Consider the following 24,224-nt stretch of genomic DNA (forward strand, 5'->3'; position numbering starts at 1 on the left):
GCAACGAGTTTAAACCCAGGGAACACTGATAAAAAATGTATACCTTGTAATAGAAACAAATGCATAAATGCAATAATTTCCAGATATAATCTTTAAAATTTTCTTGTCACTTAACTATGTTTTCTAGCTGGTTAAGTAAATTAACCCATGTAAAATGGCAAAGCATTTCATCTGAGCTAGGGATGCATAACGATTATCGCGATGAATCTATAGCAGAATAAAAGTTTTTGTTTACATCATACATGTGTATAATAATTATGTATATATAAATACGCACACATGCATGTATAATTTTAAGTAAAAATATATATTTATATATTAAGTATTTATATATAATATAAAGCAGTGGTTCTCAAACTTTTTCAGTGTGCGGTCCCCTTTGTGTACGGTGCATTCCTTCGCGGCCCCCCAAAAAATTTTTTATGACAAAAAACAGTTCTAAAACTTCACATTTGAATTAAACAAAACATTAAATTATACAAAGTAGTGTTGCCTTATTTTTTTAGGATTAATTTCACAGAATTCATGATAAATTAATGTATTTTATAAAATGTCATAAAACTGCGGCCCCCCTGGGACCCCAGTTTGAGAACCACTGATATAAAGTATACATAAATATACAAATGTATACATACATGTAAACATTTCTTAAATATATACATGCATGTGTGTGCATTTATCTATACAAAGTTATTATACACAGTTCACACACATGTATGATGTAAACAAAAACTTTTATTCTGCTATAAATTAATTCACGATTATTCGTTATGCATCCCTACCATCTGAGGATTTGGAGGGGCAGGGCAAAAATGGAACCAAGGAAAGGTCATCCTAAACATTTAATCAGAAAACATTGTCTATGCGTGTTACCCAATGTTTCGTGTTAAATATGCTCAAAATAAAAACGCAAAAAGTGTTAGACAGTTTTCATGCACTTCTTTAATATATCAGTTTTTCATATTCACAACAAATACATTAAGCTCTTTTTCATCTTATATAATACAGTCTTAAATATTTGTACACAGTAATATTTTCTCAGAATTTCATCTATCAAAATGTCTTTTCTTAACCGTTGAGTTGAAACATTTTAAGTCATTTCAATATTTTTTTATATCTCCATGCCTCCTAGCAAACGCACAGTGCTTTCTTTGTACAGCTATTTACAGGTGAAAAGAGTCTCCCAAACATCTGTATGATTGAATGATCTTGCACTGGGGTTTAAAGTGCAGGCAAGGCAACAGAAAGGAATGTGATATGGATATCTGGTATGGAACGGGCGAAGGGCTTAAAAAAAGCAAACAAATAAAAATAGGTACAAACCATCAATGAAAATCAAAACATCCAGGGGAAAATGAGTTAAGAGGATATTGGCATCACCTTCAACTCATTTTCCTCCATATAAATATCTGAAAGTTAGGTAAGTCACCAAGTATCTCAATAAGAAAAAAGCAAAAATTCTTCAGTAACATTCCCATAGAAAATAAATACAGCACTCTTAAAATACACCTCTATACCATCTTTATAGGCAACCCAGGTTTTAGGTCATCCCACAAAACACCGGGCCCATTCAAGTCTAAACAGAAACAACGCATCCGCTAGGGTGCCATCAGTCTGGTACAGATTTGCATCGCTTCTTAAGACAAGTCTTGACATTCTTTATAAAAATAATCATAAAGAAAAAAGAAAATAAATAATTCAGTCCTTCTCAACAGAAGCAAGGAGATGGGCGCTTGTCCGAGCACGGGTCAGATCAAGTACAGAGCCTCAGTCATCGGTGCAATATTAAGCATTTCGTGGAGTCGTAGTTTCAGCAAACAGCAAGAAACAGCAGTCTGTAGTTTCGTAGAAGATAAAGGAGGCTGTGATCAACGAAAAAAGCATCCGACACGAGGGCCTTTACACCCTCCACAGTGTCCACGTGAATGAGGGCTACACAGTGCTGAAGTCACCAAAGCCCAAAGCTATGAAAGAGGGTTGACACAAGTCTTTGGACCGTGAAAAACTTGCTGGAGATGATCTGCGTTTAAGGGCTAAAAATCCAGATAACCGTTTGCCAGCAATGGACATGGATGCTGCGGGGATGTTGGATTAAGCTTTGGTTTTTTTAGTGTCCCATGGCCCTACCTGCCTTCATTTCTTTAACCGTCCTTTAACCACGCTGTCACCTCGTAATATGACAAAATATATTAGTCTTTAAAAAGGCAAATTGCTTTTCTGCATCAGTCATTTTTACATTTTTGCTCAATGTCCATTTCAGCAATCACAGAATGAGTGAGAGAAATATATATATATATATATTTAAATGTGTATATATACACACACATCTCTAAGAGTCACCAAACAAACAGTAATAAAATTAAAGCAATATAAATTAATGTAACATTGCAGGCCTGCCTGTCTATAACACAAGACTATTTGACAACAATAAAAAAAACAAATATGTTGGAATGAACGCCAGCGATGGACTGGAAGGGATTTCACATGACTCGGATATCTAAAAAAAAATAAACATTGATGATCGACTTCTTATGACAACACTTAAGCGTAAACTTAAGGAATACATAACAAGGCTTTTGTGTTTGCTTTATACCGTGGGGTTTTTCTACAAGCAACCACAGATAATGACTTTCGATAGCTGTAACGGATAACTTCAGACATGTACATTTAGTTTGTGTGCAAACCAAAATAAAATATAAAATATTTGTTTAATATATAAAGTATGTGACCCACCCAGCTCGATGGTATTTGTTGAATCAAATCTCTATAGGATATTTCTGAATATTTAGGAGATCTGTGACTTATCGGTTGCTTCATTTACCTGTGCTCACAAACTACAAAAAGGAAAATACTGGGTGGATCTGTCTGCAACTTACAACCCAAGAAGGGAAAAACGGCAAAGAATCTCATTTCAAAAGAAATATCATTCAAGTTGTCTCCTGATATCCACGAATGGCTGTGATCCGTCTCTATCCAATGAGAAATGTTGACATAAAATGACGATTTTCCATCATTAGGTGTTTTATGGACCGGTTTTATGGTCTGTCTCATCCAGGGGTGGAGCAAAGGCGGGGCTTACGCCCACTGATCCATATTAAACACGCTTGTCGTTCTTCCTTATGATTGGCTTTATTTGCCTCTTTCTTTTCAGCTACCGCATTTCTTTCTCTCACGACGCCGGTCGTGTTTATTTTATGTTGCATTATTGAGACGTCCTATTTTTTGTTTTTATTAATGACATTTTTGTGAAACCAGCAATGAGATCTTTTCATTTTAAAGCAATTCCATCGAAGCCGTAGCTCTTCGGGTAAAGAGGAAGATAACCAGCAGATTCTTTGTAACGAGTCCTTTTCTGTGTTATAACTCAACCCACAGCAGAACACAAGACGTCTTAAAAAGTGACAAGGGATGGAGTCGTAGCATGTGCAGCACTATTTAAACGCTGAAAATTCACCTAAAGAAAACACAAAATAAGACATTTGCATTATTTATTTCCAAATTTTAAAATAGCCAAATAATATTTGAGTGCACGTGTACTTGCCATAGCCACCAGCTTGAATGGGCGTCTTAGGGGAAGCGCAGGCGTACAGGCTAAAGTCTTCTGTCTGGAAGCCAGCGCGGTTGAGGGACGGTTCAGAGGCGCTACGATGGATTTTAGGCAGAGAGCGTGCCAGTAACTCGATGGAGGCAAGGATCTGGCGTAAAGCAACAATGAATTACAATGTGAACAATGTCAAATTTAACTACTTAAACATTTTCCCTCCAATATCTGCCGATATCGATAGTTTGGTGGTTATATTAACTTGCATGAACTAAATTCTCAAGATTACATTTTCTTAACGTTATTTATTCATATAATGACCAATAATATTGAGCATTAAACTACTGATGTTTCTTCACATTTTCTATACACAGAACTCAAATTCATTGCATTTTCCTGTTTTGATTGACAAGACCAATGGCCATGACTTTGGTGTTTTTAAACTATTGGCCGATAGTGTGAATTTTTTTTATCGACCAATACCGATTATTTGCAGATACATGGTGCATATCTTAATTTAACCCTTCAAAAACCCTGAATTTCATTTCATGTTTCCAGGAATAAATAAAAAGAAATTCTAGAATTTAAGATACGTCTTGACTGAATTGAAGTTAGGGCTGCTCAATTATGGGCAAAATCATAATCATAATCACAATTATTTTGGTAGAAATAAAAATCACGGTTATTTGGGTAGCGATCATAGTCGCGGTAATTTGGGTAGAAATCATAATCTTGGTTATTTGGTTTGAAATCACAGTTATTTTGGGAGAAATCATAAAATGGTAATTTTGTTGAAATTATAATCACGGTTATTTGTGTAAAAAAAAAACGTAATCGCGGTTATTTGGGCTGAAATCATAATCAGGATTATCTTGTTTGCAAGTCGCAAACATGATAATTTTGTTAGAAATCATAATCGTGGTTATTTGTGGAGAAATTATAGCCACGGTTATTTGGGGAGAAATCTTAAACACGATTATTTTGGTATAAATAATAATAATAATAATAATAATAGCGGTTATTTGGGCAGAAATAATAATCACAGTTATTTGGTTAGAAATCATAATAATTTTTTTTAATTCATTCATTTATTATTTACTTATTTATTTGTAGAAATCATGGTCGCGGTTATTTGTTAGAAATCACAATAGCAAATATTTTGGTAGAAATCATAATCACGGTTGTTTTGGGTAGAAATCATAAACATAATTATTTTGCTATAAATAATAATAATAATAATAATTGCGGTTATATGGGCAGAAATAATAATCTGAGTTATTTTGTTAGAAATCATTAGGGCTGGGTATCGATTCAGATGTTCCAGATCGATTCGATTTCGATTCACAAGCTATCAAATCGATTCAATTCCGATTCTCGGTTAAATTTTCAATTCCGGTTCTCAGGTAGGTTTTTATACTCGATTCTCGATTCAACTCAATGAATATAGATTTAATACACATACTATATTAATAAAAAAGCACAGTGAACAGCAGTTTACAAGTGGGTAATTAATAAAAAGAAATTTAAAGTCACAACACGTCTTGCTTGCGAAATCTAAAATGCTTCCATACCTCCGTTCAATGTTTGCAGAAATAAATATGAAAAAAATCGATTCTGCTCTTTGAGAATCGATTTTTAATCGACCATGTTTAAAAAAAAAACGATTAATCGACAAATCGATTTTTTTTTTTTTGCACAGCCCTAGAAATCATAATCACAATTTTTTTATTCATTCATTTATTTACTTATTTATTTGTAGAAATCATGGTCGCTGTTATTTGTTAGAAATCACAATCGCAAATATTTTGGTAGAAATCATAATCACAATTATTTGGGTGGAAATCTTAATCGGTGTAATTTGTGTAGAAATGCCACAATGACAATTTGTACGCTCTGCACTTTTAGGATTTCATTTCACAACACAACACAAAACTGTCTGTATCTATTGGTATATGTCATTCTAAGTAATTGAAAATTGTTATTGGCACATACATTTTGTATCGGTGAAAGCCTAATTATTATTATTTATTTTTAATGCCATGCCAGCAACAGGGGTTCATCTTTATTGCAAATGCAAAGTAATAAAGAAAATCAAACATAATTCTTTCTTTACCGAATCTAATATATTTAAATTTAAAGCAAGATAACAATACTTATTGAAAAGTAATTAAAGATAAGTTTTTGCAAATATATCACACGTAAACAATGTCTATTTGTATTAAAAAAAAAACTGTGTAGTCCAATAACATCATGCCATTGGATTTTGACAGTAAAACATCAGAAAACATCCTTCTGAAAACACTCTGGCTCCATCTTGTGGTGATACCTCTACAAAACTACATGCCCATAAAAGATGGCATTGCCAGTTTACTCTACTATAGAGAGATCATAAGTCTGATAGCCGTTTACCTGAGGGAAAAGAGGTCTCTCCTCTCGCTTCTTCTTCAAACAATCTGCCATAAGTCTCTTCATAGCTTTGGGACAATTACTGCGTACTTTACTCAGGTCAGGAGCAAGGTAACCTCGGCCAACCATGAAAATAATCTGAATTGGAAAAGACAGTCAATCTTTGACCTTACTCAGTCAATATTAAAGATATAAAGGTTATATTTTCACAATATTACGCAAGATAATTTTATGTAGAAAACAGTAAATTTGCTTTAGCTTAGACATGCAATTTCATGTTTGTATGTAGAAAACATCTAAAACAAACAAAAAATTGGTTGTGCATTTTAACCTATTTAACATCCGACAGGACTAGTCTGAAACCATAAACTAAGAATGTTGAATGCTGGACAGGAAGAAGATGAATGGCTCACCTGGTCTCTGTTGTTGATGTTGGAATAAGGCAGAGCCCCTGACATGAGCTCATAAAGCACAATGCCAAACGCATAGACGTCCGACTGGAAACTATAAGGATTTTTATCCTGCAGTCTGATGACTTCTGGTGCCTGGAATACAGTTAACATGAAGTATTACTTACTTTTGTACTGTCAACGTCTTTGGTGGGATTTGAACCTACAATCTTTTCATTACCAGCTTTATAACAATTAAGCACAAATCAATTCATCATGTATGATACGAAGGCCAAGCACAGATAAACATACAGGTAGGGACCGATACTTACCATCCATAAGATTGAACCAGACAGCTGCTCAAACTGGTGTGAGCCACTCCAGCGAGACTTCACCGTAGCCAGACCGAAATCACCGATCTTTACCGTTAGATCCTCGTGTAAGAAGATATCTGGGTAGGTGTTAAGGCTTATATTCAACTTATATACATAGATGGCAATGTTCGGACCTGCATGCTTTAAATCCTGCTGCCATTTGAGCATTAAAATGTTATTTCACAGATGTCTAAATCTGCTGTATTACATATGCAGGCCAGAAGATGGCGATGTTACCTTATAAAGTAACACTACGAGCCTGTGCACATACACATTTTCTGCAACAAAAAGCAAAGTTGGGGAAAACATTGAGCAGTTTTTTTTAGACGGGTGATGAGGTAGATTTATTACTAAAAGTGACTTAACTTTGTCGAAGATGTGTTAATAAACTCATAATAAAAAAAATCCCAAACACGACCTTGCCAGGATTTCGGGTGGGTCCTCCGGAAATTACTTTTGTCGACTGCATATGTAGTCAAGGTTTATTATTCCAGGTACTGTTTCAGAAAGGCAACCATTATGTTTGTCTGAAGAAAAAGAAATGTGAATTTTAAAATATTTTTAACTAAAACGTGAGAACTTCGATGGCGTATGCGGTCGACAAATGCGACTTCCGGAGGATGCACCCAAAATCCTGGCCAGGAAAAATGGCACGTATGGTCACCCTAGCCATTGTTGTTTTTTATTTACCGGCGCGCATGTAGAGTATGCACATGAAGTAAACGTTATCACAGATTCATGTTTACGTAGTTTACACAGACACGTCAAAAGCGTTGTTATCAAGAACTTGCACTTTGAAACCCACCATCAAAAGTTTGCGTTTTCTGGACCCCAAAACCGCATTGTTGTTTAAGTAAACAGCCAAACCGCATAAAAACATTCCCGTTTGAAATTGAAATCGGTGTTGTGGAAACGTCCCCTAAAACTACAATCCAGTCATTAATTTTACAAAGGATACTGTTGCTCTTCAGATCTCTATGGATGATGGATTTAGCGTGCAGATAGCTGTGGATAATAATTCAAATAGATTAATTAATTCATCTTTAATATCTTAACCCACTTTGTCTTCAGTTTTCCAGCTGCTTAAAGGGATAGTTCACCCAAAAAAAAAAAAAAATTGGTCATTATTTTCTCATCCTCATGTTGTTTTAAACCTGTATGAATTTTTTTCTGATGAACACTAAAGAAGATATTTTAATAAATAGCCAATGATAACCATTGACTTCCATAGTAGGAAAACAAATACGATGGAACTCAATGGGTACCGTCACAGTGCTCACCATCATTTATCAAAGTATCTTCTTTAGTGTTCATCACAATACTTCCATAATATTTGTTTTTCCTACTATGGAAGTCAATGGTTACAATCAGCTGTGTGCTTACCATAATTTATCAAAATATCTTTTGTGTTTATCAGAAAAAAAGAAATTAATACAGGTTTACAACAACATGATGATGAGAAAATGATTACAGAATTTTCATTTTTGTGTGAACAGATTTAACAGATTTTTCCTAAACATTAGATTGCTATAGTATGCATTTATCTCATTATATCACATTTATATAAATAAAAAATTGAGTTTTGGTGTATGGTTCAGATCCGGTGACTCACTCCATGCCCTGAGCCGTTTGCCGGGCGATGTCGATTAGTTTAATCATCTCAAACTTGGTCTCGATGATGTGCAGGTGGTGATAGAGACTCGAACCTTCGCACCACTGCGTAACGATAGCTAGCTGGGGTTTGGTGGTGTAGCCCATAAAGAGCAAAATATTCACATGACGGGTTTTCCTGCAAAAAGAAAAGATGTTTTTTTGAATTCTGAAAACATTTGAATATCCTTACAATATATAATTGCAAATAACAGTGGTTTAACTACTAATATGGTATGGGAATAACATGCATTTATTAAATTTATATTTATGCATTTGGCAGACGCTTTTATCATAAGTGACTTTTAGTGCAGCTTATACACTCACCTAAAGGATTATTAGGAACACCATACTATATTGTGTTTGACCCCCTTTCGCCTTCAGAACTGCCTTAATTCTACGTGGCATTGATTCAACAAGGTGCTGAAAGCATTCTTTAGAAATGTTGGCCCATATTGATAGGATAGCATCTTGCAGTTGATGGAGATTTGTGGGATGCACATCCAGGGCACGAAGCTCCCGTTTCACCACATCCCAAAGATGCTCTATTGGGTTGAGATCTGGTGACCGTGAACAGTGAACTCATTGTCATGTTCAAAAAACCAATTTGAAATGATTCGAGCTTTGTGACATGGTGCATTATCCTGCTGGAAGTAACCATCAGAGGATGGGTACATGGTGGTCATAAAGGATGGACATGGTCAGAAACAATGCTCAGGTAGGCTGTGGCATTTAAATGATGCCCAATTGGCACTAAGGGGCCTAGAGAACATCCCCCACACCATTACACCACCAGCAGCAGCCTGCACAGTCGTAACAAGGCATGTGATCCATGTTCTCATTCTGACTCTACCATCTGAATGTCTGAACAGAAATCGAGACTCATCAGACCAGGCAACATTTTTCCAGTCTTCAACTGTGCAATTTTGGTGAGCTTGTGCAAATTGTAGCCTCTGTTTCCAAATGGATGGAGATGAGTGGTACCCGGTGGGGTCTTCTGCTGTTGTAGCCCATCCGCCTCAAGGATGTGCGTGTTGTGGCTTCACAAATGCTTTGCTGCATACCTCGGTTGTAACGAGTGGTTATTTCAGTCAAAGTTGCTCTTCTATCATCTTGAATCAGTCGGCCCATTCTCCTCTGACCTCTAGCATCAACAAGGCATTTTCCCCCACAGGACTGCCGCATACTAGATGTTTTTCCCTTTTCACACCATTCTTTTTAAACCCTAGAAATGGTTGTGCGTGAAAATCCTAGTAACTGAGCAGTTTGTAAAATACTCAGACCGACCCATTTGGCACAAACAACCATGCCACGCCCAAAATTGCTTAAATCACCTTTCTTTCTCATTCTGACATTCAGTTTGGAGTTCAGGAGATTGTCTTGACCAGGACCACACCCCTAAATGCATTGAATCAACTGCCATGTGATTGGTTTATTAGATAATTGCACAGGTGTTCCTAATAATCCTTTAGATGAGCGTATATTCCCTGGGTTCGAACCCATGACCTTTTGTGCTATGTTCGATTAAATAACATTTAACATTAAGTTGTAGTCTTATCGTACCTGAGGACACCCACTTCATTCTTAAAGGCCTGCAGTTGTTGTGGAGTGGGGGCTGTGACATTCAACATCTTGACGGCTACGTCACCTTTGAGGAAGAGAAACACAGTTTACACCATGGTCACTTTTCTGTACATTCGGCCAAATCTGTATTGCACAGTACCCACCGTGCCACTTCCCCTTATAGACCGTTCCAAAGGAACCAGATCCTATTCGCTGGCCCAACGTGATCTGACCCTCTGGGATCTCCCAGTCATCGCTCGAGTCCCGTCGACCCAGGGTTTTCTACAAAGCGAAACGTAAGCACAACATAAATCCTGCGCAAAAAGCAATCTTACTCTATTACCTCCAAAGATCAAACCTACCATTTTATTGCGGTCCTCTGACGAAGACGACGGCTTCCGCTCTCTCGGTTGGCACGGCGACTTTGACACCTTCATATTGGTCAGGGAACCGGGTAGGGAGGCGGGAGGTGTGGCCGAAAGGCCCGTCGTGGAGCCTGCCATTATAAGAGGTTGAGAAATGACCAAATTATGAGCGAAACATGGAGCTGAGAGAAATGATTATAAGGGTCACAAGGGGTAAAGGAAGAGGAAAGTGTCACATCACAACCTAAGGTAGGGTAGGGTGTGTTGAAGTATAACATCCCAAATTCAGATCCCATTTCTTTCCCAAAGTTTTCATCTATATGAATCCTATCGGTAAGCAATGGGGAACCAACAGCATAATATTAACCCAGGGAAAAACAAATCTGTAAGGTACAGAAACACAAAGTATGCCAAAACCAGACCCATCCCTTTGCAAGTGACACATGTCAGTTTTCCCCATAAGTGTTTTTAGTGTTAACCAGAAGAAGTAACTGAAGCCTTTGTGTGAAAAAAATCTGTGTGAAAAGCGTGTGAGAACTCAAAAAGAGGAATGAAATACGCCAACGAAACACACAAGGTGTCAGACAGACAGACAAGAGACACGACGTTGGACACAGCATCACACGAAGGCCTAGCTACCTCTGAACACAGGCTCTGGCTCAAAATCAAACACATTGTCATTGGGGTGGGAGGGCAGAAGGGGGCTTGAGGTCCGTGTTCGGTTCTTCCTCAAGCATCGGGCTGGGTGTTGCATGGGGGCTGTAGGGGGAAAGAGACAGATACGGATTCACTGGCCCCCGAAGCTCAGGCGCACTTCTTGTCACCCATTACCAATGGTAACGCTTGCATATTCTTTACTTACTTTCGTATCATTACAAACCCATTTCTTTACTTTCATCCGTGGAGCACAATTAAGATGTTAGGCAGATAACATCGAACCATTGCCTTTAGTATCTTAAAAATCTGCATTTTCTGGATCAGATTCGGCTCATTGATAAGGTAGTAAAGACGATATAAACTCCTGTCAGTATTGCGAGCTAATCTTTCAAACATGGTAAGGAGCGTCAGAGGTATTCAGGCCAATCACAAGGTACTGGTAAGCTGGCCAAATGGAGGACCAACAATTTTCAGATCGATGAGCTTTGTAACAAATCAGAGCGTTTGACGAAGGCAGGGATATCTGGAGCAACAATAATGTACGATATGTGGAAAAAATTTGTTTTTTTTTTACCATAAACCACGCAAACACATTTTATTATACTAAATAAGTTTTTTAGCAACGAAATAGGTGCTCTTTAAATATTATTAGGGCACATTAATTTTAAAAAATTAATTAATTTTATAAAAACATGGATATTTAATTAAAAAAAAAACACTTTTTTGATTTTAATGTGATGGCGACTTTAAAGGGACACTCCACTTTTTAAAAAATATGCAAATTTTCCAGCTTCCTTAGAGTTAAACATTTGATTTTTACAGTTTTGTAATCCATTCATCTGATCTCCGAGTCTGGCGGTAAACTTTTAGCATAGCTTAGCATAATCCATTGAATCTGATTAGACCATTAGCATCGTGCTAAAAAATAACCATATAGTTTCGATATGTTTCTTATTTATAACTTGTTTCTTTTGTAGTTACATCGTGTACTAAGGCTGACGAAAAATGTAAAGTTGCGATTTTTAGGCAGATATGGAACTATACTCTTAAACTGGCCTAATAATCAAGGACTTTGCTGCTGTAACATGGCTGCAGCAGGCGCAATGATATTACGCGCCTGAAAATAGTCCCTGCTAAAGTAACCAAGGGGACTATTTTCGGCAGTGCGTAATATCACTACGCCTGCTGCAGCCATGTTACGGCAGCAAAGTCCCTGATTATTACACCAGAATAAGAGTATAGTTCCTAACCATATCTGCCTGAAAAAAAATTCATTTTAAAAACGTGTAATTTTCTGTTGGTCTTAGTACACGATATAATCACATTAAAGTCAAGTTTTAAATAGGAAAACTATCAAAACTCTTTGGTTATTTTTAAGCGCGATGTTAATGGTCTAATCAGATTTAATGCATTATGCTAAGCTATGCTAAAAGTGGTACCGCCAGACCCGGAGATCAGCCGAATGGATTCCAAAACGGTAAAAATCAAATGTTTAACTCTAGGCGAGCTGGAAATTGAAAGTGGAGTGTCCATTTAAGGCCTGTTCACATCAGTAACTGTTTAACTATAACAATTAACGTCCACACAAATGACTAATAAAGTTGTTTATTATAAGCTCCTGCACTGCAGTTTCAAATGTGTGAGCCTTTAAAATTCACTTGTGATCCTAAAGTGCGAAGTGATCCCATCAATATCGATCCTCTCTAATAAGGCAATGCTAGCAGCGGCAGAGCGACGCAACTTTGTTCATTTTAATAGGGGCTTTGCGACCTCTGCCGACACGAGTTACAGAGATCGTTAACGACAGAAAGTGGGCGGTCCAGCTATGCAACAAAGTTGAGAAAAGTTTAACTTTATGCAAATTACGAGCGACTTTCAGGAGGGGCTACCAATGAGATAAAGCAGTGGAGTTAAGGGCGATTTATAGTCGTGCGTAGGTCCTACGGCGTAGCAGCGACGGCGTAGGTTCCGCGTCGGTTTTCATTTATACTTGTGCGTCGCCGTCCTTGTCGACGTGCAAACACACGCGAAACCGCTGGTTGGCAGTAATCACGCGTGTAACCACAGTAGCAGCAGAAGTCGTCAGAGAAGAAGAAGCTAAGCAAGTTAACCCACAAACGAAGAAGAAATAGCAACTTGTTGTGTATAATTTGAGAAGACCAGCAATGATGGAAGTAAATAAACAGCGACTTATGTTGCAGTTTGAGTTAAATCACTCCTCAACTTGGCTCATCTTTGTTTTCACCGTCTCAACCGGAAATACCTATGACGCAGTTTTTTTACCTGACGGGAGGGGTTCTGGTGGACCAATCACAGAGCTTGCGGTCCGCGTAGAGCCGACGCGCTGTTAGGAATTTTGTGAGGTGCGCGTCAGGCTACGCAGAGCTACGCACAGGCTACGGATAGCCTACGCCGTAGCTACGGCGTAGCACCTACGCACGACTATAAATCGCCCTTTAGTTTGTTAGTTACAGAAAGGACGATTACTCTGACAACCAGTATTAGGAACCTCCTAACGACAAAGTTGCTGGCGGTGTGCACGTAGCATTAGTTCATGTTAGCTAAGCTTACATAGTTGTAATGTTTTGTAAGGGTGTTAACCTGACAGATTTTCAAACAGTGTGTTCCTCAAACAAAGCTATGAGTTACTAAACACATAGTGCACAAATTAATTTTTTGCTTTGCTAGCAACTTTTTACTTGAATAGATGGAAACTATGGAAAAGAGCACACTTGACACACCTTTCTTTTTTGTGCTCCACAGAAGAAAGGTCTATGCCAATAAACTGAGCTGTAATATTTTGGGACAAGAACTCAAACAAAAGTACAGGGGTAGGTGTTTGAGAGCACCGATTAGAAATTTACGCCAGTATTAATAAAGAAAAGAGAAGCAATTCACAAAGCAGACAATGGAGATAAAAATCAGTTTTACTAACAAACAGAATAAAATGAAATGTGTGTGCCAACCTACTCAGGTCAATGACACAGAGAAAGCACATAGACATGGGATGATGGGAACGCTGTGCAAGTTTTCTGTGTGCGAGAATCCTTACCTCCATCCGACCTCTGTAAGCCTTGATCACGGATCAAATCCTAAAACCGAAGATCAGAGATTAACATCTATTTTCATCTGTACCTCCAAAAAAAGATAGCTGTAAACCTTATAACAGTTTGGGAATGATAACAAATGGGAAGTCTGTAAAATGATTGATTCAATGTCAACAAGGTCCATCCTGAATTTTCCTGTATTTTTGTTGAACAATAACTGTTTGTTACTATCCGGTTCTTACATCAATGTTGACCGGTTCGATGGTGTTGATGTGGACGTTAGGAGCCGAAGAAGAGCGATCCCTTTGACCAAACTGGTTGCGGTGATCCTCTTCTCCCTGTCTGAAGGACTGCGGGATAGGGATGGATTTAGACGGGGACAAAGTAGGATGGCACAGAGACCTGGAGGAAACATAGGCAAAAGACCACAATCAACTTTCATGAAACGTAAAACTGAACGCAGCCACTGATGCACTTAAAGAGACAGTGTACCCCAAAAGGGTTCCCACACCTTAATTAACTTCAAATTCAAGGACCTTTAAAGGACTTTCCAGGTCCAATACCCTCAAATTCAAGGACTAAATGTGGGGACACATTTCAAGTGAGAGCAAGGTTACATCGTGTTACCTTTTAAGATGCATTGTTACAGTTCCCTTTCGAGGGAACTCGCGCTGCGTCACTGCAGTGACACTTTGGGGACGCCTCCAGGGGTAAGTGTGTCTGAATGTGTACATCAAATTCAACCAATGGTGAGGCGTAATGACAAAAACAGTGTGACACAGCAGGAACCAGGAAGTACATCTCTATCTGAAATATTGCCAAAGACGGCTTTATAGGGACGCAGGAAGTATGGCAAGGGAGACGCAGCGTCTCATTCCCTTCTCAGGGAACAACAGTTACATACGCAACCGGAGACGTTTTCATTTGTCAAACACAACTATGCAAAAAAGTATTTTGGTATGAATCAACATTCGCTTACAGAAGATAAAAGCATTTAAAGCAAACCGTTTAGCACGTGTGCTTAAAAAGTATAGAATTTTATGATATTATCCTACACTACACAGGGAATAATATGGATTTTTTCCCAGAAAACTTCTTGCATAAAATAGATTCAAGCACTTTCAATGACCTGTATCTATGTATGGATATTTTCAACAACTTCCCAGGGCCTTGAATTTTTTCCTCAGATTCACAAACTTTCAAGGATTTCAAGGACCTGTGGGAACCCTACCGTAACAAACCTGTATAAATGTCTTTGTTGTTACAAACCTTCTTCAAAATATTTTCATTTGGGTTCATCTGAACAAAGACATTTAAATGATGACAAAATTTTCATTTGTGGGTGAACTATGCCTTTAAAGGGACAGCGTACCCCAAGAAATGTGTCTGCTAGGGTTGTTTTTAATCCGTATCAGACCTTTTTTCCAATGAAAGGTGTTATGCTAAATGTCAGCCTCAGTCATTGATTGATTGTATGAAGAAAGAGCATCAAAATTCTTCAAAATATCTCCATATGGGTTCAGATTATGTGAGGATTCATTTTTGGGTTAACTATCCTTAACCCAAGAAGTTAGGCCGAATATTTTCTTTATATTCTCTTATATTTAGTATTTTACTATCCTGGATTTAAACATCCTAGCATTAAATTCCTCAAATCCACAAAATTTGAAAAAAAAAACTCAAACCGGTTTTAAATCTTAAACATGAATGAAGTGTTCAGATTAGGGATGCATAACGATTAATATCATATATGTTTGTGTGAACTGTGTATAATAACTTTGTATAGATAAATGCACACACATGCATGTATATATTTAAGAAATGTTTACATGTGTATATACAAATTTGCATATTTATGTATAATTTATATTATATATAAATATTAATACGTAAAATATATATTTTTTCTTTAAATTATACATGCATGTGTGCATATTTATATATACATAATTATTATACACAGTTCACACACACATATACATGATGTAAACAAACAATTTTATTTTGCTATAGATTAATCGCAATTATTCATTATGCATCCCTAGTTCAGATGTGGAAATGCGTCTTACCCAGTGGACTCGGATGGAGGAATCGAAGGGTAAATCTCTGACAATGGGGTGGTTCCTTCTGATGACGCCTCCTCCTGGGTAATAGGGTGGTGCACCAGAAATTTTGACGCCAGCAGTAAACTGAAAAGAAAAAGAAGCAAATGCATGATGATCACTAACCCATTTATATTTGGACACAATAGGCAAAACATTTTAAAGATTGTAGGGGTAGGAATCACAATACGATATTATCACGATACAATACTGCTGCAACACTTTTCCAACTTCAAACTATGTCCACGAAAAAAAAAACTTGTTAGCATCTGTTGTATTTTAAAAGAAAAATCTTTTGTTCATCTCACTTTATTATTCAACCCAAAAGTTAAATTCCCACATGCAATTTATACAATAAAAGATCGATACTTTGTGTCTGTATTCTGTATCATGTTTTTCTCCCGCCCCTAAACTTAATTTCCTTGTTTGCTAAGTGTGTGGCAAAGCCTTGTGTAGCCTATGAGAACCCAGCTTCCCATGAGCACTCACTCCAGCTGATCGTAGTTGACACACATGAGCGGGACCTCAGTGCTGCAGCGCTGGTGAAACTTGTAGCCGCACGTCTGGCAACGGAAACCCTGGAACAGCAGCTTCCGACAGAAGTCACAAAAGGCCAACGTAAAAAAGGTCTTTCGTACCTGCGAATAAAGACGTGAATGATGGTCAGAATAAGTGTTTTGTGGCTCAAATGTCCCCAAAGCACGATATTACACAGCGCCCAAAAAAAAAGAGACACTGTGAATTTTGGGTACCGTTAGACTTCAGTTTGTGGTCATACTCACAAAATTATGGGTCGTGAGCGGCACGTTCTCTAAAACTTCGACATGGAGCTCTTCTCCCGTCAACCAGGAAATGTCTGTGTCCCAGCCAATAGGTTTCTTCTCCCTAATGTGGGAAGAGCAGTGACATTAAATATAAAACAACAACAACATGCAGAAGATTAATGCCCATATTAGTACTGATGTGTGAACGATAGCAAAAAACAAAGCCAAATTGTAAATCAGATTTTTTAAAAGTTTTTAAGTAAGCAATTTAATGGTGTGTGCATCATGTTATTACCCATCCTGAATCCTATAGACCGCACAGCATTCTGGGATCAGACCTCGCATCATCAGAGCCTTCCTTAATGAATCTCTCACTGTCATCCCACAACGAGCCGGGACCTGAAACATACAAATAGATGAAGCTTAAGTGTATGTGGTTATATCAGTGCCAATTTGATTTCTTGGCTCTTTTAACTCTCAGGACTCTGAAAACAGCACCAGGTCCTTCAACTCACCACCGTCCTCTGTTTATTGGGCAGAAACACCCTCACGATGGGCTTCTGGGGCGAGCGAGGATTGCCTCGTGTGGCATCAGTCGGAGTCTGCAGGACAGCGAGGGTGTTTGGGGCCGACGGGGTGAACTGGGCAGCCTGCCCCTTAACATCCAGCAGATTTGGGGTCGGTGAAGAGCAGAAGTCTGTACCATTCCCAATGGCCTCCAAAAGCTGCTGTTCCCGTTGTTGTAATGCATCTAACTTACTAGTGTACTCCTCGTAGGCCTGTGGCACAAGAAATTGATCACATAAACCTTTACAAAGATATGTATTACGGGTATTGCACACACAAGAGAGAGATTTCACATTCACACTCAAACTAAAGGCTTCATAAGATCTCTTCAATTCAAAACCATGATGAAAGCATATACATTTGCCGTATATTGCAACCGTAAGCAGCTCTTCTTACATCAACTTACCTCCAGGTATATAGATGGTGGGTTGTGCTCTCCACCAAACTTATCTAAAAGGGCTTCTATGTGCTCTTGAGTTAACTTTATCATCTGTTTGATGTTCCAGATCTGCAAAATATAAATAATTTAGGAGTTAGTAAACTGATGTTTTCCAAACTCTTCCTTTTATGATTCCTCTGTTTGATTGGGTGACTATTTAAGTTTTATACGTCCCTACAGCTAAAGCTGCATGCACACCGCCAGCGACTAGCAACGGTGTCATTCCAATTCTGGCAATTCATTACCCTTCAAATTGCATTAAGTGACACTGCACGTATTTTCAATTAGCTTCAATTTGACTTTCGGGGGATGGTTACTCGTTTGTTTATATGTACATTTGAATTAGGAACGCCTCCTAACAACTTAATTGAAGATGGGCATCACACACATTGGGCTAATTTTGAAAACACACAAACACTTGTCTTGAATAGCTTGAAAACACAAGCTATTAAAACTGACAACGAACACCCTGGCAATGGTTTTTTCTAAGGTAGCGTGCACACCAAAACGTTTATGCCGGCATATGTTTTCAATTGTTTCCAATGAAAACGAAGTGCTAAAAAAAGCCATCAGCTGGCGGGTTATGTTTTCCCGCCGCCGGCACTCTGCGGTTTGTCCGCGCTCGCCGCCGGCACTCTGCGGTTTGTCCGCGCTCGCCGCCGGCACTCTGCGGTTTGTCCGCGCTCGCCGCCGGCACTCTGCGGTTTGTCCGCGCTCGCCGCCGGCACTCTGCGGTTTGTCCGCGCTCGCCGCCGGCACTCTGCGGTTTGTCCGCGCTCGCCGCCGGCACTCTGCGGTTTGTCCGCGCTCGCCGCCGGCACTCTGCGGTTTGTCCGCGCTCGCCGCCGGCACTCTGCGGTTTGTCCGCGCTCGCCGCTGGCACTCTGCGGTTTTTACGCGCTCGCCGCCGGCACTCTGCGGTTTTTACGCGCTCGCCGCCGGCACTCTGCGGTTTTTACGCGCTCGCCGCCGGCACTCTGCGGTTTTTACGCGCTCGCCGCCGGCACTCTGCGGTTTTTACGCGCTCGCCGCCGGCACTCTGCGGTTTTTACGCGCTCGCCGCCGGCACTCTGCGGTTTTTACGCGCTCGCCGCCGGCACTCTGCGGTTTTTACGCGCTCGCCGCCGGCACTCTGCGGTTTTTACGCGCTCGCCGCCGGCACTCTGCGGTTTTTACGCGCTCGCCGCCGGCACTCTGCGGTTTTTCCCGCGCTCAGCAATGAGCTTCGAGAGCTGAAAAATGTTTAACTTTGGGTGAAACGCTCAGCTCGTCAATGTCACTTCTCACTTGGCCGTTCATGCACAATGGAGAAGGGACGGGACAAATATCATAACTAACCTGCGCATCGTTCAACGACTGAAAAAAGCAGAATTATCATAGCAACCAAAGTGATCAACTGAAAAAAGCTGGCAAGCGTCTACAGTTGGCATCCACCTGGCATTTTCAGCCTGTTTTAAAATGCCAATTTACAATTTATGATTAAAATTAGGTCTTTAGTTTTGTTATACTACATAAACGGCACACAATAAAACCTTAATTGCAAACATTGTAGCAATAAAAATACAGCAGCACATGTAAAAACCAAAGTAACAACGTCCTGTAGAGCTTTCATTTAACAGCTAGATTTTATCTAATACTTTCAATACGTGTGTAATCTCAATGTTAACATTGTTTTGCATTATCTTTAAGCTATTGTGCAACACTATTTACAAGACAATGGAAACATTTTTAAACCATTGCATCTACATGTGCAACAATGTAGACATCAAACTACGGCACAAAATTCCCCCATATGCCGAGTGTCTTGTAGTCTATTTTGCAATAAGTTTCAATTGCAAGCATTCGTTTGTGCAAACACGCAAGCGATGCACTCGTTCCAAATAGCCAATAAACTTTTTTTCAATTTCGGCTAGCAAAACAAGAAGCATCATAATATGCAGCAATAAATTTAAGTGGAAAAACTCCCAGCCAAGTGAACATAATTTGACAAGCTCCAAAGCTGTTTGTAGAAACGATTTTCCAGCAGTCTGTCAAGAAAATGACTGTACACCCTCCCTGAAATAGCATATTTAAGTGCATCTAACTTTAGCTGTGAATAAAACCCAGCATTTCAAGAGTCATGTTGCCACTTGATTTTAACAAACGGTGCAGATGAACTGGCTCAACTAGTCAAATTACTGCAAGAAATGGCTTTAAAGTGCTCAGATTGAAAGGAAATTGTGACAAGGATGCAACTCTTTTGACTTTCTCAATAGTTTTGCCAGTAACTCCTGACAGACGAAGATTGCTGACTGTGACTCTTCTTTAAAACAGACATTGGTTACTAGTCGCTCTTTTAATGCAAAACCAGTGCTAATACCCTGTATGTTTCCAACATTATGCAAATATAATACTTTAAAATAGATAAATACTACAGTAAATATACATTTAAATATAAAATGTGACCATATCTTTAAATCCAAGTCTCATAATCTAATGATGAGATTAGCAGCATCAAATTGGATTTCAATCACTGATTTCGCATTGTTTCAATCTTTTACATGACCAATATTAAAGATATAATCATTGCAAAACCCATCAAAGCATGCTTTATTTTTTTAACAAATTTAATTTACTTAAAGTATTAACAAAATCTATACAGTAGTAATTTAAAGAAAAGTAAGCATGTCCTGTACAGTACATTACAGTTAAGTGTAATCCTGTTACAGCAGCCAGCAGTAAAATGAATCTAATTACCACAAAGCACTTTATAATGTTAACTTACACGACCTGCTCTTTAATCCACCTAGTCTACCAGCATAGGTAACCTGTTTCTTGACTAACCACCACTGTGACTTGACAGTGTAAACTTTTATTACTTTACAAGATATGGTGGATATTACCCTGGTAAATATAGAAGAAAACACGGCATTAATAACGGGTTAAATGTCCCTATTAGGGTTACACAGTACACCGGGGGGGGGGCTGCGATATCCATATCACAGAGTTGCGATAACTTTAATTTATTTTATGTGTCTATCTTTTGTGTGTTGCATAGATTGTCCAATTTAGACCAATCAGAAGGGGCCTTACTAAATACCCTTCAAGTAGGTCTTATGCTACATTCACAACAGCAGTAGTAGAGGCGTCAAGCGCGAGTGAATTGAATGTTAAGTCAATGTGAAGAGGAGGTCTCGCGGTGCGAATGACGCGATTAGCGCAGCGCGGTAGACGCAATTCCGCCTCGTTCGAGCAAATGGCGCGAATTGAGCGTTGCCGCGGCAAAAAGCGAGTTGAAAAATTTGAACTTTGGCAGAAAAACGTGTCGCGTTAACCAATCAGGAGCTTGCTTTAGTAGTGACGCGTGTGTGGACATTGGGCAACCTGGTAAGTTGTAAATACACATTTCACTTTTGAGTCACATGATGCTTATCGACCCGCGGCATTCCCGCCGTTTTTTAAGCTATTTTCCCTCTATAGTAAGGTTACCAAATACAAACCGGTAACTCTCTCGATGAATGCACGATCAACATCAGCCATCTTGCAAACAGACTACCGCATAGCACTTGCCCCTCCCACAAGAATCGGATTTCGCCTCTGATGTGCGTCAAATGCTTGCTTTTTCTGCAAATCTACTTCGCTCTTGATGCGCAAATGCATTCAAAATGTTCAAGCGGCAAACTATACGCGATTTTGACACCTCAAACGCGGCTGGCGTGAACCCACGGTTATACAGCTAGACCACGGCGCAAAGGTGAACCTAGCGGCTCAAAGCAGAAAGTGGAAAATAAACATGGCAGGAGTTGAGACGAGCAAGGAAAATGACTGCGACAATCTTGTGCCTTAAAAGAACGGCACGTCACAACGTTTTTTTTTTTTTAGCTTGAATTAGATTTAATTACATCAGAAGATTATGTATTACCTGTTTCTTTCAGTATGATAATTACATATATACAAAAAATTTAAAGCTAATAAAAAATAGCATTTATCAAGGGAAAATCGATATATTGCAAGAAACACCGCTACAGCACCCAACAGTAGAATCGCACACCGTATTTTTTCCGCAATACCGTGCTGCTCTAATTGCAATATGTGATGTGCTACGTTTGTACAATCAGTTTGAACTTTACGAAATCTATTTTTTAAAAATGAATGAACTCATTTTTTTCTATCACACGCAAACACAAAAATGTCTAAGTCTCTTTGACTATACACAATCTTTTGAAGCATTAAAGGAAATCAAACCACGCGAAGTGCACGGTTGATGTATCGCGGTAATTTCGGTTTATCGTGCAGGTCTACCTTGCACCTAAAACGCAACAAATGATGCATGACGTACCCACAGGGATACACCAGCCGGTAAACTGAATGAAAGACGGCCTCTTATAGCAGCAGATGTCATTTGTGCAAACTGACAGCTGACTGGGAACCATCAAACTGAGAACAGCGACCTACATAATATATATAATACTGTATTAAAATTTGCATGCATACAAAACATGAATTTGTATGCTGGGGTTTCGCGGGGTTCAATGCACGGGCACAATGACATCACTGCAGATTTAAATTTAAATGCATTCGCAGGCGAGCAGCTCGCGCCAGCTGGCGTCACAAAGGAGATAAAACAATGCTCGTGTTTTCTCCATCTTAAGTTAGTCATAAATAAAATGCAATGCAAGGTGAGATAGCGTGCATGCTATCGAGCTGGCCTGCTGCAGTGGGAAATAAAGGCAATGAAACACGGACAGGCCTTCAGATAAACATTGCCTCACAGAACTGCAATGGGAGAATTATAAATGGCGTCATTCGGAAATGCACCCTTTTAAAATGCATATGCATATACAGAGATTTTCCTCGAATACACATTTTGTGCATCATCTGTCCCCCCTGCAATGCCTTGCACCCCCATGCTCCGTATCGCAGCCGGTGTTTCCTGAAGATCTCAATCCAGCCCATCTACGCTCAACAGCCGAGCTCTCCTTCAACCCCGACTCCCCCATTGTACCTCCTCGGGAATGTCTTGTTGACATTCGGGTATCACTGCTCCGCCGGGTTCGAGCCCCGCGCCCAGCTCGTCCAGTCCCGGGTCCCGCTCCGGATCGCGGTTCATGGTGTCTCCGTTAAAGACGGGCGGTGGGGACTCGGCGCTGCTCAACGCCGCCATTTTAAACCGCGAGAAACTGAGTGGAAAATAATAGAGGAAAGAAACAGAGATCGAGACGGGAGGGGGAGACAGATTCACCAAACCTAAACGGGGATAGTGGACGCAGACCAGTCCACTAATATTAAATTACAAAGTCAAATGATAAAATTGACTTTTTCTACCAGTTTAAAGAAACAGCTTTTAATTTCTATAATAACGTTTATGGGGTGGACTAGAGCTGTTTCTACAAGCAACACGTAAATACAATATTAACATTAGCATGGTATTGATAATTTAAAATTGACAGATTTCATCCAACTGTATATTCAATGTTATTGCAATAGTAGTAGGCATTAGAATATGAACTCAATCTGATGGATAAACAATGTTTTATTTGTGATAAGTTCATGTAAGTTAAAAAATTAAGAGACAACATTTTTACGTCACTATATCGCTTTTTCACATATTTTACTTAACTAATTCAATCGTCTGTGCATTTTTTGGGCCACAATTCTTAAACTCATTACTAGTTATTTTTTACATTACTCGCTAACAATTTTTGGTTTCCAGAACGTTATTTTGGTTAGCCAGGAAAATTTTCTTTACAAAAACAGAACGTTATTTTTTGGTTAGTTTAACGTTAAAAATAACCATTAGAGAACGTTCTGTAGAAGTTATTTTAAGGTTATTTTAAAAATAACTAACCTGCAAAGTTATGGGATGGTTATTTTATGGTTAAAAAAAAAACTAAAAAATAAAAAACTTTCCCAGAACGTTATTATTTAGTCCCAAAAAATAACCAAAAACTAACGTTCAGGGAACGTTATGTGTTTGCTCTGCAAGTACTGACCTTTCTTTATCACAAAATCTGACAATCTGAATTGAATTATTACATAAAGCTATTTAAAAAAGATGTTAAAGTAATATGGTTTAATGCTTGTGGGATAATTCTTGGTGAATTTATTCAGTGTCGTAAAAAAATCTTGAACACCCCAAGTTTTTTTCAGATTTTTTCCAGCTATTTTGGGTTTAGGAAGAACCAATAAATATATCCAAATATTTTTCTTTGAAGCAGTGTACAACAGGTTCCAGTTACACAGAATTAAGTATCATGGTGCAAACAACAAAATAATATCTTAGGTCTTAGGAGGTTAAAGTTTAAACTTTTTGTTTAAGTGCTATGGGTCCCCAGTGCTTCTATTAACCTAGAAAATATGAAAAAAATCAACCCAGTAACT

General features: G+C 38.8%; 1 protein-coding gene across 2 annotated transcripts; it reads right to left on the reverse strand.

Moving 5' to 3' along the window:
- Positions 1–924: 924 nt before the first annotated feature.
- On the reverse strand, positions 925–23,039 carry braf (B-Raf proto-oncogene, serine/threonine kinase). 2 transcript variants are annotated; one of them, XM_065289886.2, is made up of 20 exons: positions 22,849–23,039; positions 17,832–17,933; positions 17,374–17,637; positions 17,154–17,257; positions 16,877–16,979; positions 16,584–16,732; positions 16,062–16,181; positions 14,235–14,394; positions 13,998–14,037; positions 10,928–11,047; positions 10,286–10,419; positions 10,088–10,205; positions 9,924–10,008; positions 8,323–8,499; positions 7,669–7,715; positions 6,669–6,787; positions 6,361–6,492; positions 5,951–6,085; positions 3,542–3,695; positions 925–3,454 (listed from the first exon to the last, which is right to left on the reverse strand). In XM_065289886.2, exons 1-20 carry the CDS (start codon positions 23,005–23,007, stop codon positions 3,432–3,434), a joined length of 2,445 nt encoding a protein of 814 aa, XP_065145958.1. In that variant the 5' UTR covers positions 23,008–23,039; the 3' UTR covers positions 925–3,431. The 2 variants fall into 2 exon arrangements, with proteins under 2 accessions (XP_065145958.1, XP_065145957.1); XM_065289885.2 differs by lacking the exon at positions 10,928–11,047.
- Positions 23,040–24,224: the final 1,185 nt, after the last annotated feature.

Source organism: Paramisgurnus dabryanus, chromosome 1 (genome assembly GCF_030506205.2).
Source record: "Paramisgurnus dabryanus chromosome 1, PD_genome_1.1, whole genome shotgun sequence".
Taxonomy (NCBI): Eukaryota; Metazoa; Chordata; class Actinopteri; order Cypriniformes; family Cobitidae; genus Paramisgurnus; species Paramisgurnus dabryanus.

What these genes read in the sequence shown, in the direction of transcription:
- braf (XM_065289886.2), bottom strand. Translation starts at nt 23,007, where the DNA reads ATGGCGGCGTTGAGCAGCGCCGAGTCCCCACCGCCCGTCTTTAACGGA. An exon ending in GTCAACTACGATCAGCTGGA is followed by an intron (nt 16,182 to 16,583) that starts GTGAGTGCTCAT and finishes TTTTCTTTTCAG; the next exon opens with TTTACTGCTGGCGTCAAAAT. An exon ending in AATGAAGTGGGTGTCCTCAG is followed by an intron (nt 8,500 to 9,923) that starts GTACGATAAGAC and finishes TTCTTTTTGCAG; the next exon opens with GAAAACCCGTCATGTGAATA.